The 17,105-nt window shown below is 46.8% G+C and overlaps 2 protein-coding genes across 2 annotated transcripts; both read right to left on the bottom strand.

Annotated features, from left to right (window-relative positions):
• Nucleotides 1-4,828: 4,828 nt before the first annotated feature.
• Nucleotides 4,829-6,022, bottom strand: CCR75_006335 (uncharacterized protein; the record flags this gene model as incomplete). Its single annotated transcript, XM_067964405.1, has 1 exon — nt 4,829-6,022. One exon carries the CDS (start codon nt 6,020-6,022, stop codon nt 4,829-4,831), a length of 1,194 nt encoding a protein of 397 aa, XP_067820849.1.
• A 595-nt stretch (nt 6,023-6,617) lies between these two features.
• Nucleotides 6,618-8,455, bottom strand: CCR75_006334 (uncharacterized protein; the record flags this gene model as incomplete). Its single annotated transcript, XM_067964404.1, has 6 exons — nt 6,618-7,274; nt 7,333-7,365; nt 7,499-7,546; nt 7,578-8,152; nt 8,197-8,368; nt 8,414-8,455. 6 exons carry the CDS (start codon nt 8,453-8,455, stop codon nt 6,618-6,620), a joined length of 1,527 nt encoding a protein of 508 aa, XP_067820850.1.
• Between the last annotated feature and the right edge of the window lie 8,650 nt (nt 8,456-17,105).

A 17,105-nucleotide genomic window follows, 5' to 3' on the forward strand; every position in this document is an offset into this window, starting at 1 on the left:
AGCTTAGCTTTCAGGTGCGACGGAAGGGAAACCTTTCGTCCACCGAAGTGATCCAACAGCAGGCGACAGTGGTCGTCCTGACTGTAGCTCTCTTTTATTTCAGAGGCTAATGAGCTCGTCACGTGGTATGTCTTCATGGCTGCCAACGCTGACGGCTGAAATTGTGCTTTCGCACTAGACACACTTTCCTGGTGTCTTACCTCGAAGTCTGGTCTAAGCGATAAGGCGACAGCCAAGACATTTGACTTACCCAGCTTGTATTAAACTTTGAAATATAATTCAGAGAAGAATGTAAGCCATCTTGCCATTCAAGGCGAGAAATGATGTGAGTTTGTTGTCGGTCCGCAGTGATGCGTGATCCGTAAAAAACACAAATAGCTCGGTGCCTAGTAGGGTGCACACGAAACTTGACAAGAGCATACTTTATTGAAAGTAGCTCTTTGTCATGCATGGGTAATTTAGTTCCGCGGATTTTAAAAACCGGGACTGATAAGAGATGACACGGTCAACACCGTCGTCATCCTTCTGCACGAGCGTGCTGCCGATTGCAAATTACTTGCATCGCAGACGACGCTAAAGGGCTTATTCGCGTCTGGCAATGGCAAGACTGGTGCCTCAACATGAGATTGCATCACTGGTTTGAACGCATCATCTTGTTATTTAACCAAAACCCATTTCTGTGTCCTTTTTAAGGAGGTCATATAATGCTTTAGTTTGCTCAGCATAATTCTTGCTATATTTATGCTAGTAATTAGCGAGCCCTAGTAATTGGCGCAAATCCTTCACATGCCGTAGGATAAGCCATTCCTTTACCGATAATACCTTGTCTGGGTTTGCTCGTACACCATGGGTACCTACGATGTAACCCAGCACAGGTATCTCAGGGACCCCTATGCTGCATTTTTGCAAGTTGACGTACAATTGGGCGTCCTTTAAAGTCTACAACACAGCGTCTAAATGACACTTGCGCGAGTCGATTGCGCTCGGCCTCAGCCCTACTTTGCATGAATACATCGTCAAAGTAATGGGGCGCGTAGCCACGGTGCTGACGCGTCACCTGAGCCACCACTCGATTGAATGTCGCTGTTGCGTATTTGAACCGTCGCGCCATCACAAGCCACTCCCAAAGCATACCGCGTGGGGTGCTTACTGCCGTTTGGCTACATCGGACTCTCTCATGAGTACCTGATAGTAGCCATCCTTCAAATCTGACGCGGAAAAGATAGTCGACGTTCCCATGGAATTCAACAAATTGTCTCACCGCGGGATTGGCGTTTGCGCCGGTATGGTCGCCGTGTGCAGCTTATTGTTAGCATGAACCACGCACCATCCACCTGTGGATTTACGCACATAAAAGGTCGGGCTGCAGTGATGCGATTTGCTCTCACGCACATGTCCCGGCTTGGCTCGCTTGTCGAACAAATTATCGATATAATCGACTAGTTCTTTCGTCAACGGCCATTGCCTGGTCACACAGTACTTGGTGCCAGGTTCGAGGTCGATCTCGTACCCGATGCCCCTATCTGGTGATAGGCGGCTCGGCACTTCTACTAGGAACACATCGCGATGTTTCCACAAAGCCTCAAAGAACGGACTGTATTTCAAGGCAGCTCAGCCTTGAGCAGCGAACAGTTTCTTTTTGTCCGTTTCTAGGACGCTCTCGTCCATTGTGGACGACGAGCAAAAGTCCACCAAGTCCTCTTCTGGAACTGGTGTGACTATTTCGTGGATCTTTCCTTCCTTTAATTCGGAAAGGAACAGAAACCACGACATCTCCGGAAGATTTACTATATCCTCGACAGATTTAAAGACTTGTCGGAGCAGCTCACTTGAGGATGCCTCCGCATTTTCGTCTTTGACAGCCTCGAACACCTCGTTGAAAGGCCCGTTCTCTTTAATAGAAACTGATCCAAAAGTCACTCGTTTAGACGCACCTTTGATCGTCCTAATCGGTCAAATACTCGTTCTTCGAGTCACCACGACCTTTGACTGGGAAGCAGGTGCCTTTGCTCTTTTCTAGGCACTGTGCCGGTTTATGCGACGCATAACTTCCTGTCAGCTTGCCGTCTACTGCCACAGGCTCTCGGCTCTGTGCAGGACATTCGGACGCATGACTACTTGTCATCGTCCTTTTCAACACCCCAGTCTCCACGAGCTGGGTAGGAATTGGTGACGTTTGACATCTTGTCAACGCACCCTCAACTGTATTCGAAACGACATCACTTGCACACGCCTCTCGCAGGAGCACATCTTTTCCGGTGTCCTGCGTAGAGTTCGTAACTGTGCATGTACGCCAGTCAATCCATAGTTGGTGTTTTAGCAACATTGGCATGCCTAGGATGAGGTCATACGAACTCTCCATACCTAGCACTGTAAATTTCTCGTTACAAGAGAAGTCACTAAAGCTCAAGGCGAGTTCTATCTGAACTCCCTCTTACTTAACGAGCGCGCCGTTCGCTAAACGAATGGTCGCCTCTTCTCGCTTGCCATCCTGGCAAAGCGACTCAAACATCGCCGGTCTCTTTCTTAATTCCGCGATTTTACTAAATTTTATGATGCACCCGAATCCACTAGGAAAGTCATCACCTAGTCATAGCCTCTTACTTGAGCGCTATAGACTAGCAGGGTTGAGGTCCAAAATTTCGAGACTTCAGGGACTATGCTACCCATTTGTTCCACAATTCTGAACATAGGGGTAGCTTCAGAGTCCGCGTCAGTAGGGCATTCCACCCCTACTGCTCTCCTGCATTTTTCGACCCCTCAGTGGCGATGCAGAATTCATGCGTCTCGCGCGCTGATTCTTGTCATCGCTCTTTGGGAAGGGAAACCTCTTGCTAGGCATCTTTGCCCCGGCAGGGACCCTGACGTAGCAGCGAGCTATAATGTGGCCGCGCTTGCCGAGCTAAATCGTGCTACTTGAAACTTTTTCTTGCGACGGCCATTCTCTTCTCACGTTGTCGATCGCATTTTTCAGGTGACTTCGCTATTTATCGTTATTACATGCAGTTCTCACCCAAACGTTTTGAGTTTCCTTACTCTTCTTCTCACTCGTGGCTCGCTCTCTCAATCCTCTCGTGGGCCACATTTATAGCAACCAACGTCTGCATTGCCCAACTCCATGGGAGTGGCATCTGACCTCTTGGCCGACAAAATATACCAAGCTGTCCCCGAGGCACTGTTGTAGGATTTCTCCTCAACGAAGGCGATTTGGATTGCCTCTTTCATCTTCGACGGCACCTTTCTGAAAAGGGCCTGTCGCGATGGGCCATGAGATGAGTCCGTTCTTAAACGTGGGTACCTTTTTATGTTCTCCTGGAATCGAACCTAAGGTAAAAGATGCCGAAGCGAGCGCATCTCTTGTACATAATCTTGCAGAGATCGCTTCGCCTGTCACGCTCCAAAGAAGCGTGCCTAAAGCAACACATCGTTGTTCGGCGGCTGGTACATGGCGCGAATATTTGTCTTAAATATCGCCCATGTAGGGAACGCCTTTCTGTCCGCCATAAGTGCCAAGTAAGCCCACTCTGAGGCCTTACCGCGCAGATGCGACATGGCGTACGACACCATCAGGCTGTCGCCAGCGATGAGCTGGGCGACACCGTATTGCTCCACGGCTTAAAGCCAGTGGACAATCGTGCGCGTTGCAGTTCCATCGAACTTGAGCGAGTCCATCCAAATGGTCCTCGGCTGATGCGGCCGGGCAGAGAGCATCTCAAAAGTCCTGTTGAGAGCCTTGCTCCGAGCCTGCTCATGCCTCAGCTCATCATGAGTCTGAGTGACGGACTCCGCCGCAGCATGGCTCTGTGCCTCGGACGCGGCTCTCCGCTGTTCGAGCACGAATGCCTCAAACTGCTCCAACTGAGCAACATGTTGCTCAAGAGGACTGCCCAAGAGCCTGGCCAGGGCTTGTTCACCAAGTTCCTGCGCCATGTGTCCTGTTACCTCCAGGTGATGTTCGGACAGGTGGAAAAAATGAGCCCAATCGATGTTGAGACTCATCCTCACGTTAGACACGCAGAGATGCGGGTCGTGGAAGGGATTTCAAGTGCTACCAAGTGTAGGCGGGCACGTTGTAATGCGGTCACGCTCTACTTAGACACACACCCTAGCACAGCGAGAAAGCGGTTTAACCTGCTTCTCTTGCGTGCTGTGAGGTAGTTGTGGTGGGCGCGTTAGCGACCTCGCCCAACACACTAAGTACTGTGATCAAAAGTCGTCACGGGAGCGGTAATCCGGCTCCTCCTGCGCACTTATCAAGTAGAAAGTAGTTTTTAGACTGATTTATATTTTATCGCATTAAATATAAATACCTATTTTTACCAATCAAAATGTCATCTCTATAGATAACACTAATATGTATTGCGAGCGTATCTTTCTAGATACGTCGCGTGACGGATGACGCTAGGCCTCATCCCTCCTAATGTGAATGTACCTCTGTGCATCACACACACAAGGGTTGGTCACAAATGCGAACCACATTCGAGTGGTGGGTCTAATTACTATATGTAAGTAAATTGACCAGCTCCTTAAGTTCACCAAGTGTACTTGACGGGGAATTGTGTAACATTAGGGCAACTTATGCCCGTTACAAGTGATATCGTGAATATATTTTTCATGTCTCTGACGTATTTATTCATACAGAGGGTGTGTGGCTATATTAAAAGGGGGTGTATGGCTATCCCGGCTTCCTAATTTTATTTGGTTAAATAATACTATTTTAGTTTTGATTGTCCAGGCGGCGTCCTAGTCATCTACAGAGCTTCAGACCGTTCGAAATGCTAAGAAATCATTCAAAGCCCGAATTCTGAGTGGGGTATATAGGCTGGACTTATCCAGGAGTGCGCAATGCCTCTATATGATCAATATCAGACTTCCTCAGCGACTTCATCGCTCCTAAAATAACGTACTGATTCGATGTCTTCAATGTATCCTTTGTAATCTTTAGTACCCCCTTGAGTTCGTCTTCATTCATTCCGCCCGTTAAAAATCGCCCAATTGTTTTTTTTGCCGTGGCATCTTCCAGAATAATTTTGAGATACTCTTTGACTTTCTTGTCAGTGTTGTACTTTAGCATATACGTCATTGCAATCGATGACGTGGCAGCATCTATTGCATCGGTCGTAAAACTTGGATCCGAGAATCGAATGTTCTTTCGCATTTCGGCGTCCAACTTCCGCCAATTGTGAGGATCTTTGTCAAACTTGGAAAGGTACTTTTGAGCTAGCAAGTTTTTGTGCAACTCAAGCGAAATGGATTGCTTAAGCACAGCAGATTTCGTTCCAAGATCGTCGTTGAGCGCTTGAGCTTTTTTCAAAATTGAAAGCGCCGCAGCGAGATCTGTACTGGTACCGCCCACAAGTTTCGTAAGACCGACTTCGTCTAATGTTCCGTCCATGAAGAGTCCATAGTGCTTCCGTGCGATCTCCGAGTCGTCGACGGATTTCATTACCGTGTGAAAGTCAAAGGCTTCTTTTGGATTGAGCTTTGTGAAGGCATCGCGATTCGTTCGTAATTGCATTAATAAAGAGTAGGCTTCAGTGGCCCTGTTTTCTAGAGTCGAATCTTTCGGAATCTTAAGACTTGCCTTGAGAATATCCTTTGTCCCTTTCAATTCGACAAAGCTCTCGAAATGGTCTTGAGCCAAGGTGTTTGCTTGAAGTCTTTTCAAAAGTCTAACTTCAGTAGAGTCGACTGCACTTAAGAGATTGAGCGAGCGGGACTTGAATCTTTGAGCCAAAAGCGTTGGTTTTTCAACGTTTGGTGAATGTGTCGAGGTCCCGCGAAATTTAGCGAAGGACTTATGAAACCATTGCTTTGCCTTTGAATTAAAACTGCGAAGAACGGACATGAAATTTCGTTCTTCCTCAATTGGCCGCTCAGTGTTGTCAGTGTTATTGCCACGCGCGTTGATTGTATAGCGGAGAGACTTCCTGTTACTGTAAATGGCTTTGCTTGGCTGCGTATGATCTCTTGAAACTGTAGTCGAAACAACCCCTTCTTGTGCGTCCATAGCTGCCAGCATGGAGCTCCAACAGATTAAAAGGACGCTGGAATATGCATAACGAAGAGTGCTACCTTGCGGCATTTAAATGGTTTATTTAAACGTGATAAGGTATTGGTGGCAAGTACGTCAAGTACGATTGATAAGCGATATTGACAAGTGGTGATGCCATTACGTTGGTGAGTCAAACCGATACATTTATTTGCGACTAGATATTGTACCGACTTCTTCACGTCAGGCGCTTGAAGCCACATGTCTTTTGTCTTTTGTATAACGCATTTTATCAAAAAAACGACGTGCTTTGGTAAATCGAGCCGGACGGACCAATAGAGAGAGCTAAACGCGAGGAATTTGTGCGACGGACTATAATTACTCACAATGGGGTGAAGGTCACTTTGAATTGCAAAACTACCGATATTTTGGACCTTTTTGTTGAAATAAAAAAAACTTTTTTTTCAGCGATAGGGTGCCAATTGCCGGAATAAGGTTCGTGACCAGCATTTCAGGAACAAGGAATTTGTCCCCAGTTGTCAAAGCCTATGTTTCTTTAAAAAAATACGGAATGTGCGTTCGAACTTAAAAAAAAGATGCGTGCCCTCTTCCGCAACTCATCCTGTTACGACCACTTTTGACTCTCTAAATAGACCAATTTGACGCTTTTTGTCCCACTACGTGCCTCAAAACCTTTACGTGAACGTTCCGCGCCTTTCCGCGTGGCAAGCGCCAAAAAAGGCTTTTTTCTCTCGTCATTTCCAACTTTGCACGCTAGAACGACTTTCATTTGCATCAAGCAAATTATGCGTGTTTTGTCCTGCATTGCTTTCATTGCCTTCGCGGCCGTCGTTGCCGCTGAGGACAGCGTGCTTGATGCCCTCGTGGACAAAGCTGCGGATTCGGTCACTAATACGGCGACAAACGCACTTAATGGAGTTGTAAATGGAGCTACTGAAGCTGCAACAAATGCCACAAATTCGGCAATTAATTCGGTCACGAACGACGTTAATGATGCGACCAATTCCGCTCTTAATGCCACCGCCAGCGCCGCGGGAACGACGCTGGACGAGGTCTCGAGGGTCTCGAATGCCACCAACAGTCTTCTTATCGACACTAGAAACAATACGGACAGCTCGTCGGACTCGGCAAGTGCGAGCTCGGCAGCTTCGTCAATGTCTACTACAGTTATTGCCGTTGCCTTTGCAATTGCAGGACTTGTCGTGAATTGGGTATAGAACTCATTTATTTTCGAATTAAATAGGGAGTAAATACATGCGCTCTGTCACGCAAAGTGCCGTTGCGTTTTTTTTTGAGTGGACACAGAATGAAAGTCTAACAATGACGACACTTAATTGGTTTACACACATACTCTAAAAATAAAAAAAAGAAAACGTTTGCTAGCACCAAAAACATTCATTCCTTTGCAGCAATCGCACCACCAAAAGAAAAAAAAAAGTTAAAATTTACACTTTAAAAAAAGCCCTTGTACAACAATTTCCATACTTGACTCCCTTTTGTCGTGAGTGTGAGCACTATACGTCGAACGACGGTCTTAGATAAAGAATCCCGACATTATTAGTACCGTTAGCGACGCTAGTGCAACACTGAATGCCGTCACGTCGGTAGAAGCCGATGACGTAACCGACGGTGCTGGCGAATCGGCATCGGAGACCGAGTTGTCACTGCCGTCGGCATCGTCGGGAGTCTCTGGCGGAAGTTCCATCTCAGTCGTGACGTTGCTAATACTGTCGGAAATCGCCGCAGTCGTCGTGGTTTCAAACGGACTTGAGAGGGACTGTGCATTCGAATTTGCGGGCGTGAGATTTGGGTTGGCTTCGACAGTGATGTCCCCGATGTCATTGTTGGCTTGCAAGGCCACAAACAAGGGGTTTGGGACCTCTTCCTCCGCAGTCGCTGCAGCCGCCGCGAAGGCCACAAGGGCGCATTTGAATAGAAAGCAAACCATGGGAACGCTTGAGGGGCTACTAGTACGATATTGGCCAAATGGAGACTGCCATTCTGAGCCCACAATTTGACGTGCGTTGCTACTATACAATTCATAATGTAAAATATTGGTTAGTATCGGGCATTTGTAATCGTCAAAAAAAAAGCCCTCATTTGTATCGGTAAATGACGCTGAACGTATAGAATGAGACACTTTTCAAAAAAGAATATTTTTTTAAAATAATGGATTATTACACCGCCAATGTGCCTCTCTTCCACGATTAAGATCAGATGCATCACAACAGCACGATTTCCCAGCTTCAACGCAGGCACTGCAGCATATTCAAAGCATCTTAATCGAACGTGTCGTCCCTCCTTCCTTAAGCCTATCTCTGAGCGCAGCGCTTTCGAATATGAGCTCATACTAGACTACGACACAAAGATTGAAAGAATTAAAAATCAAAAACGCGTAACCTTTTCATCACTTGTGACGTAAATATCTCGCAAGTTCAGCATTTTGGAAATGAGCGCTTTACTTTTATACAACTTTTTTGCCACGTTCTCGTACCATCCTGTTTCGGAAAAAAGGTAACATATGTAATGTTACATCAATATTATTACCTATGAAAGGTAGAATAAAGGAAAAGAAAAATAGGGAAATGTTAACGGCACACCATACGGCAACACCATTAATTAATAATAATCAATTGATGTTCATCTGCCGCCCAGATAAATTTCATTGACCAAGTGCACAATAATATTAGCTCTCATATTACACCATCATGGCGCCACCGAGCTGCAATGTAGACTCTCTTCAGCGCCTTGCTTCCCACTACTATCGCGCAGATTGATGAAACGGGCTAAAGTTGCCCTATGTTACACACACCATAAAGTACACGTGGTGTACTTAATGGGTTGGCCAATCACTTCATGTAATGTACTTAGACCTCCACTTGCATGTGGTGTACAAAGTGACCCACCCTTGTGTATGTGATGCACATTGGTGTTTTCACATTGAAAGGGACGACGGCTAGCGTCATCCGTAATCCGAGGTAATCAGAATAATACGCTCGCAATGTAGGGGTGCATCTATCGATTGGTAAAAAAAGGTTTTGTGCTAAATTCTGCAAAATACAAATCAGTCTTAAAACTATTTCCTAGTTAATAAGTGCACGTGAAGCCGGAGTACCGCTTCCGTGACGACAGTTGTCCTAAGGTACTAAGCTCGTTGATTAAGGTCGTTTGGGCGCCAATTGACTACCTCACTGCACGCCCTGGCCAGGCTCTTGGTCAGTCTTTCTGAGCAACACGTTGCTCAGTTGAAGCAGTTTGAGGCAGTTGTGCTCTGACAGCGAAGAGCCGCGTCCGAGGCCCTGAGCCATACTGCGGCGCAGTCCGTCACTAAGACTCAGGGTGAGCTTAGACGCCAAAAGGCTTGGAGCAAGGCTCTCAACAGGACTGTTGAAATGGTCTCTGCCCGACCACATCATCCGAGGTCCATTCGGACGGACTCAATAAAGTTTGATGGAACTGCAGCGCGCACGATTGTCCACTGGCTGTTAGCCGTAGAGCAACGCGATGTCGCGCAGCTCATCGAGGACGACAGCTGGATGGTGTTGTTGGCCATGTCGCATCTGCGCGGTAAGGCTTCAAAGTGGGCTTACTCGTCGCTTATGCTGGACGTAAAGGCATTTTCAACATAGGCAATTATTAAGACCAAGGTTCCCGCCATGTACCAGCCGCCGAACAACGAAGTGTTGCTTCAGGCGCGCTTCTTTGGAGCGTGACAGGCGAAGCAATCTCTGCAAGATTATGCTCAAGAGATGCGCTCGTTGTCGGCGTCCATTACATTGAGGTCCGACCACGTTTAAGAACAGACTACCTATGGCCATGGCGACAGACCCTTTTCAGAAAGATGCCGTCAACGATGGAATAGGCAATTCAAATTGCCTTATTTGAGGAGCAATCCTACAACAGTGTCTCGGCGACAGTTTGGTATAAGCCGTCGGCCGAGAGGTCAGATACCACTCCCATGGAGTTGGGCAATGCAGATTTAGTCTGCTTTAGATGTGGCAAGTACGGATATATGATGGCTCGCTGCTATGTCAGGGTCCCTTCTGGGCAGAGATGCTCAGCACGAGGACTACCTTTCCAAAGGGCGATGGCAAGAAAGAGCGTTCGACACGCGTGAGTTCTGCTTCGACCTTTGAGGGGTCGGGAAATGCAGGAGCGCAGTGGGGGCGGGATGCCCTACTGATGCAGACTCTGAAGCTACCCCTAAATTCAGAGTTGTCGAACAAATGGGTAGCATAGTCCATGAGGTCTCGAAATTTCGGACCTAAACCTTGCTGGTCTATAGCGCGTATGTACGAGGCTATGACCAGGTGATTACCCTCCTAGAATTTTGTAAAACTCGCGGCTCTAAGAAAGAGACCGGCGAGGTTTGAATCGCTTAGCCAGGATGGCAAGCAAGAAGAGGCGACCGTTTGTTTGGCGAACGGCGCGCTCGATAAGTCTGAGGGTGTTCAAGTAGAACTCGCCTTCAGCTTTAGTGACTTCTCTTGTAAAGAGAAGTTCACAGTGCTAGGAATGGAGAGTCCGTGCCTAGCAACAATGGATAGACTGACGTAAACGAACAGTTGCGAGCTCTCCGCAGGATATCGGAAAAGATGTGCTTCTGCGAGAGGCGCCCGCGACTGATGTCGTGTCGAACACAGTATAGGTACGTTGACGGGATGCCAGATGTCACCAATTCCTACCCAGCTCGTGGAGACTGGAGTAGAAAAAAGGCAGAAACAAGTAGTCATGTGTTTCAAAGCCCTGCACAGAGCCGAGAGCCTGTGGCAGTAGACGGCGAACTGATAGGAAGTCAAGCGTCCCATGAACCGGCACAGTGCTTTGAGCCTGGTGCGGTTGGAAAGGGTGCGTTAGCCAGGAGAGCAACGGCACCCGCTTCCCAGTCAAAGGTCATGGTGTTTCGAAAAACGAGCACCCGACAGAATAGGACGACCAAAGGCACGTCTAAACGAGTGACCTTTGGATCCTATTAAAGAGGACGGGCCTTCGAACGAGGTGTTCGAGGCCGTCAAAGACGAAATCGCGGAGGAATCCTCAGTTGGGGTGCTCCAGTAAGTCTTTAAATCTGCCAAGGAGACATAAATATTGATGTCTTAGGATCTGTTCCTTGCCGAATTAAAGGAAGGAAAGATCCACGAAATAGTCACACCAGTTCCAAAAGATAAGTTGGTCGACTGTTGCTCCCGTCGTCCACACTGGACGAGAGCGTCTCAGAAACGGACAAAAATAAACGGCTTGCTGCTCAAGACTGGGATGCCATAAGATGCATTTCGTTCTTTGAGGTTCTGTGGAAACATCGCGATGTGTTTCCAGAAGAAGTTGGCTGATGTTTTATTCGGCAGACCAGACTTCGAGGTTAGACACCAGGAAAGTGTGTCTAGTGCTAAAGCACAATTTCAGTTGTCAACTTTAGCAGCCATGAAGAAATATCACGTGACGAGATCATAGGCCTTTGAAATAAAAGAGAGCTACAGTCAGGACGACCATTTTCGCCTGCTGTTGGATCACTTTAATGAACGGAAGCTAACCCTTCCGTCGCACCTGAAAGCTAAGCTAAACGCTTAGGCTACAGCGATGGCCTGTTATGGCATCAGCTGTCATTTTGTGACTCTATCAGAATCTATGGGCATCATGACACAGATCTCAAGCTGATGATCTTTCACGAGCTCCATGATGCGGGCATCTGGGCCGTGACAAGACATTCTTACGAGTGTCAGAGGAATTTTGGTGGCCTCACCTATGAAGATGGGTGGCCAACTATGTTCGCTCTTACAAACAGTATCAGCGCATTAAGCCTGCACCGTTGAGCAGTGTACCGCTGAAGCTGCTATGGATTCCAACCAACTGTTTTGGAAGTTAGTAAGTCTGGACTTCATGTTTGGCATGACGCCCGATCATTAGGGTCGGACAGGGCTTGTCGTCTTTGTAGACAGACTGAGCAAAATGATGCATTTAGCACCATCTAAAACATCGTTCACAGGCAATAAGGCAGCATTCTTGTTCCTAGATCATGAGTACCGATTACACGGGATACCCGAGTCCATAGTATCGGACCGGGATCCGCGTTTTACGTCTGGTTTGTGTCGACATCTGTTTGAGCTGCTAGGTAGCAAGCTCCACATGCCAGTGTCAGATAAATTTTTAGACCGATGGCCAAAGAGAACGTGCCAATCGGGTTGTGACGAATGTCTTAGGCACGATTGCAACTCCCGAATAAGGAGCAAACAATTACCCATTTGTAGAGCTCGCTAAAAATAACAGTCCACGCCAGTACGGGTGAAACACCTTTTTTGTTAACGGACTGCGCCATCCTCGGACGCCAGTCTCGTTTGGCCCCCTCACTATGTTCGGTGCGAAAGAGGGACATACGTCAATATGACGATGATCAGCGAAAATCGACTGGAGAATCGATCGTAGAGGATATCGTTGTGATTTCGCAACCACAGCTAGAGACAGTTAGGAAGGATACTTTTCAAATAAAATTTGAGGAAAGAAGTCACCCAAGTCTCTGAGGGAAAGATCACGAAGTCTATACTTGCTGCAATCAAATTATACCTTCTTAGGTGAATATTAGAAAAACACTGCTTACGGCCTGATACTGAAAATATCAAGGCTGTCACCGACTGGCCGGTGCCAGTTGATGTAAAAGATTTTTGAAAGTCCCCCGGCGCAGCGGCGTACTTGTCTAAGAACTCGCGGAACTATGGCGCAATGACAGTGCGTCTTGCCGCCGATTGTCAGCGCTCCTTTAAAGGATCACGTCAAGCTTGATGCAATCGCTGATTTTGGCGATTGCAGACCAAGACAGACATTTAATGTGGTCTCTGACGCTAGCGAATTTGCAAGCGGCTGCGCGCTAATGCAATATAACACAGACGGCGCAGAGCGCGTCGTAGACACTGCTTCGTGACACAGCATCTCAAACCCTTGCATCAGGTCGATCTCCTGTCATGTGCTTTAACTTATAGACAACTCGCATGGTACCGAATTAGGGAGCACATCCTCAACTTCGATCAAATTCTTATGTACTTTAAAAGATTCCAAGATTGAGACTTTGATTTTTAATCCGAGTCTTCTCATTAAGGACACTTTCATCCATCAATCACCTGCTAAGAACTCGTTCGCTCTAAGAAAATACTACTGCCAATTGATTATCGGCCACGTACTTGTCATGTGTGACAAGTACGCTGAATTGCTTGACTTTGCCACTACGTAGGTCACGCAATAACCGCTTGTATTCGAGCGTTGGCAATTGACTCATCTTAAAAGTAAATTGGGAGGCGCTACCAGATCAAGTGTATAAATGCCTACACATGATTCGTTGTTTGCTAAAACATTCAATGTCTCAGTCTCCTCTTTAAACTTATTTCTTAAGGTACCTGGGAACCTTTGACCACAGATTTCTGAGGACTTATTGCGTACAGATTATACTCCCGCGAAAGTCTAATAACCTTTCGGACGGGAACACGATGTACTTCAACTTCCGTCCTTTCGTTCATGGCTCGTCTATGAAGACATCTTGAAAATAATTTGGTGCAAATTCTCACACCGATCTCGACAGATTGGTTACACATATATTGATAGTAGCAAAGTCATTACTAAGCCTTCTTGTTTAAAGCCGGCTGCGACGTTTAACAGTGTTTATAAGCCCACCGTTGCAACATCAAGTTCAAGTATTTGTCGTCAAGAAAGTTGGACAACGTCGGAAGAGCCTGCAAAGAAGGTAAGGCTCCTATAGGTTTAATTTATCACCTCAACAATCCATCACAACTGCCTTGAAGCCATTGTCAACATTTTATCGATCTTCATCTAATCGATACACACAATAGTTTACTGTGTCATGAAACTATTGCTGGCGATACCCCTCGCGTAGTTGTTCCCACCCATCATGATTTACGCTTGCGCATTTTGTTAGAGTGTCACGATGCACCATTAAGTGAGCGTCGTGAACGTGAATAGAGTGAACTTACAATAATTTATAAACCTTAGTTTGACCACGCCGGTATTAGTTCGAGCGCAAGTACGTACGGGCTTGGAAAGAAATGTCAACGGTTGAGGCCTAGCTATCATTCTAGGATCTATTACTGCTTCCGCCTATTTCGACAGAGTGTTGACAGTCCGTAATAGTGGACTTCATGTTCGAGTTTTATAAAGACGCTGAGAAGGGTACTGGTCTGGTACTCCTACGTGTGTAGACCGATTTAACTAAGTGGTCCAACTTGTGGCGGACATGAAGAACACGTGAGAGGGCTGGGCTCGTGCCTAATTGACACAATATTTCGACTCTGTAGGTAGCCCCGTGGACCGTTTTGGATCGATATCCCCCAGTTACGGCGGAGTTTTGGCAATCCGTATTCAGTTCACTCGAAACAGAGCTGTAGATTTTCAACATCTGACCATTTGAAACAGAAGGTAAGACAGAACGTACATATCCTGCTCTCCACGATATAAACGCCCAATCACTTACGAGTCGAAGAAAGTTCTTGTCGATGGCAAGAGGGGGGGCTGTATGAGCTAAAACCGATCTGGCTTTGACTCATCACGCATTGACGCATCAGATAATGCAAAGGATACCGCTGAAGCCTAGGAATCTCATCAAAAGATAAATTTAGCAACAAATTGCTGACTCTGATAATAATGCTTTTCATCATCTCCAATGACAATGCCAGTGAGAGCAATGCACTTTAGTGAGGAGGAAATCGATATATTTGCAGTGCACACTAGTCGCACTTAGAACAAAAACAAATTCGGTCAGCAGTTACATTATTGGTGAAGTACAATTCTGACATTGTTGTGTAAAAGTCCGCTTCATCAAATTTTGAGGAAGGGTATATATCTACCAGTNAAAATAATGGATTATTACACCGCCAATGTGCCTCTCTTCCACGATTAAGATCAGATGCATCACAACAGCACGATTTCCCAGCTTCAACGCAGGCACTGCAGCATATTCAAAGCATCTTAATCGAACGTGTCGTCCCTCCTTCCTTAAGCCTATCTCTGAGCGCAGCGCTTTCGAATATGAGCTCATACTAGACTACGACACAAAGATTGAAAGAATTAAAAATCAAAAACGCGTAACCTTTTCATCACTTGTGACGTAAATATCTCGCAAGTTCAGCATTTTGGAAATGAGCGCTTTACTTTTATACAACTTTTTTGCCACGTTCTCGTACCATCCTGTTTCGGAAAAAAGGTAACATATGTAATGTTACATCAATATTATTACCTATGAAAGGTAGAATAAAGGAAAAGAAAAATAGGGAAATGTTAACGGCACACCATACGGCAACACCATTAATTAATAATAATCAATTGATGTTCATCTGCCGCCCAGATAAATTTCATTGACCAAGTGCACAATAATATTAGCTCTCATATTACACCATCATGGCGCCACCGAGCTGCAATGTAGACTCTCTTCAGCGCCTTGCTTCCCACTACTATCGCGCAGATTGATGAAACGGGCTAAAGTTGCCCTATGTTACACACACCATAAAGTACACGTGGTGTACTTAATGGGTTGGCCAATCACTTCATGTAATGTACTTAGACCTCCACTTGCATGTGGTGTACAAAGTGACCCACCCTTGTGTATGTGATGCACATTGGTGTTTTCACATTGAAAGGGACGACGGCTAGCGTCATCCGTAATCCGAGGTAATCAGAATAATACGCTCGCAATGTAGGGGTGCATCTATCGATTGGTAAAAAAAGGTTTTGTGCTAAATTCTGCAAAATACAAATCAGTCTTAAAACTATTTCCTAGTTAATAAGTGCACGTGAAGCCGGAGTACCGCTTCCGTGACGACAGTTGTCCTAAGGTACTAAGCTCGTTGATTAAGGTCGTTTGGGCGCCAATTGACTACCTCACTGCACGCCCTGGCCAGGCTCTTGGTCAGTCTTTCTGAGCAACACGTTGCTCAGTTGAAGCAGTTTGAGGCAGTTGTGCTCTGACAGCGAAGAGCCGCGTCCGAGGCCCTGAGCCATACTGCGGCGCAGTCCGTCACTAAGACTCAGGGTGAGCTTAGACGCCAAAAGGCTTGGAGCAAGGCTCTCAACAGGACTGTTGAAATGGTCTCTGCCCGACCACATCATCCGAGGTCCATTCGGACGGACTCAATAAAGTTTGATGGAACTGCAGCGCGCACGATTGTCCACTGGCTGTTAGCCGTAGAGCAACGCGATGTCGCGCAGCTCATCGAGGACGACAGCTGGATGGTGTTGTTGGCCATGTCGCATCTGCGCGGTAAGGCTTCAAAGTGGGCTTACTCGTCGCTTATGCTGGACGTAAAGGCATTTTCAACATAGGCAATTATTAAGACCAAGGTTCCCGCCATGTACCAGCCGCCGAACAACGAAGTGTTGCTTCAGGCGCGCTTCTTTGGAGCGTGACAGGCGAAGCAATCTCTGCAAGATTATGCTCAAGAGATGCGCTCGTTGTCGGCGTCCATTACATTGAGGTCCGACCACGTTTAAGAACAGACTACCTATGGCCATGGCGACAGACCCTTTTCAGAAAGATGCCGTCAACGATGGAATAGGCAATTCAAATTGCCTTATTTGAGGAGCAATCCTACAACAGTGTCTCGGCGACAGTTTGGTATAAGCCGTCGGCCGAGAGGTCAGATACCACTCCCATGGAGTTGGGCAATGCAGATTTAGTCTGCTTTAGATGTGGCAAGTACGGATATATGATGGCTCGCTGCTATGTCAGGGTCCCTTCTGGGCAGAGATGCTCAGCACGAGGACTACCTTTCCAAAGGGCGATGGCAAGAAAGAGCGTTCGACACGCGTGAGTTCTGCTTCGACCTTTGAGGGGTCGGGAAATGCAGGAGCGCAGTGGGGGCGGGATGCCCTACTGATGCAGACTCTGAAGCTACCCCTAAATTCAGAGTTGTCGAACAAATGGGTAGCATAGTCCATGAGGTCTCGAAATTTCGGACCTAAACCTTGCTGGTCTATAGCGCGTATGTACGAGGCTATGACCAGGTGATTACCCTCCTAGAATTTTGTAAAACTCGCGGCTCTAAGAAAGAGACCGGCGAGGTTTGAATCGCTTAGCCAGGATGGCAAGCAAGAAGAGGCG

Source organism: Bremia lactucae, linkage group LG12 (assembly GCF_004359215.1).
Source record: "Bremia lactucae strain SF5 linkage group LG12, whole genome shotgun sequence".
NCBI classification, from domain to species: domain Eukaryota; phylum Oomycota; class Peronosporomycetes; order Peronosporales; family Peronosporaceae; genus Bremia; species Bremia lactucae.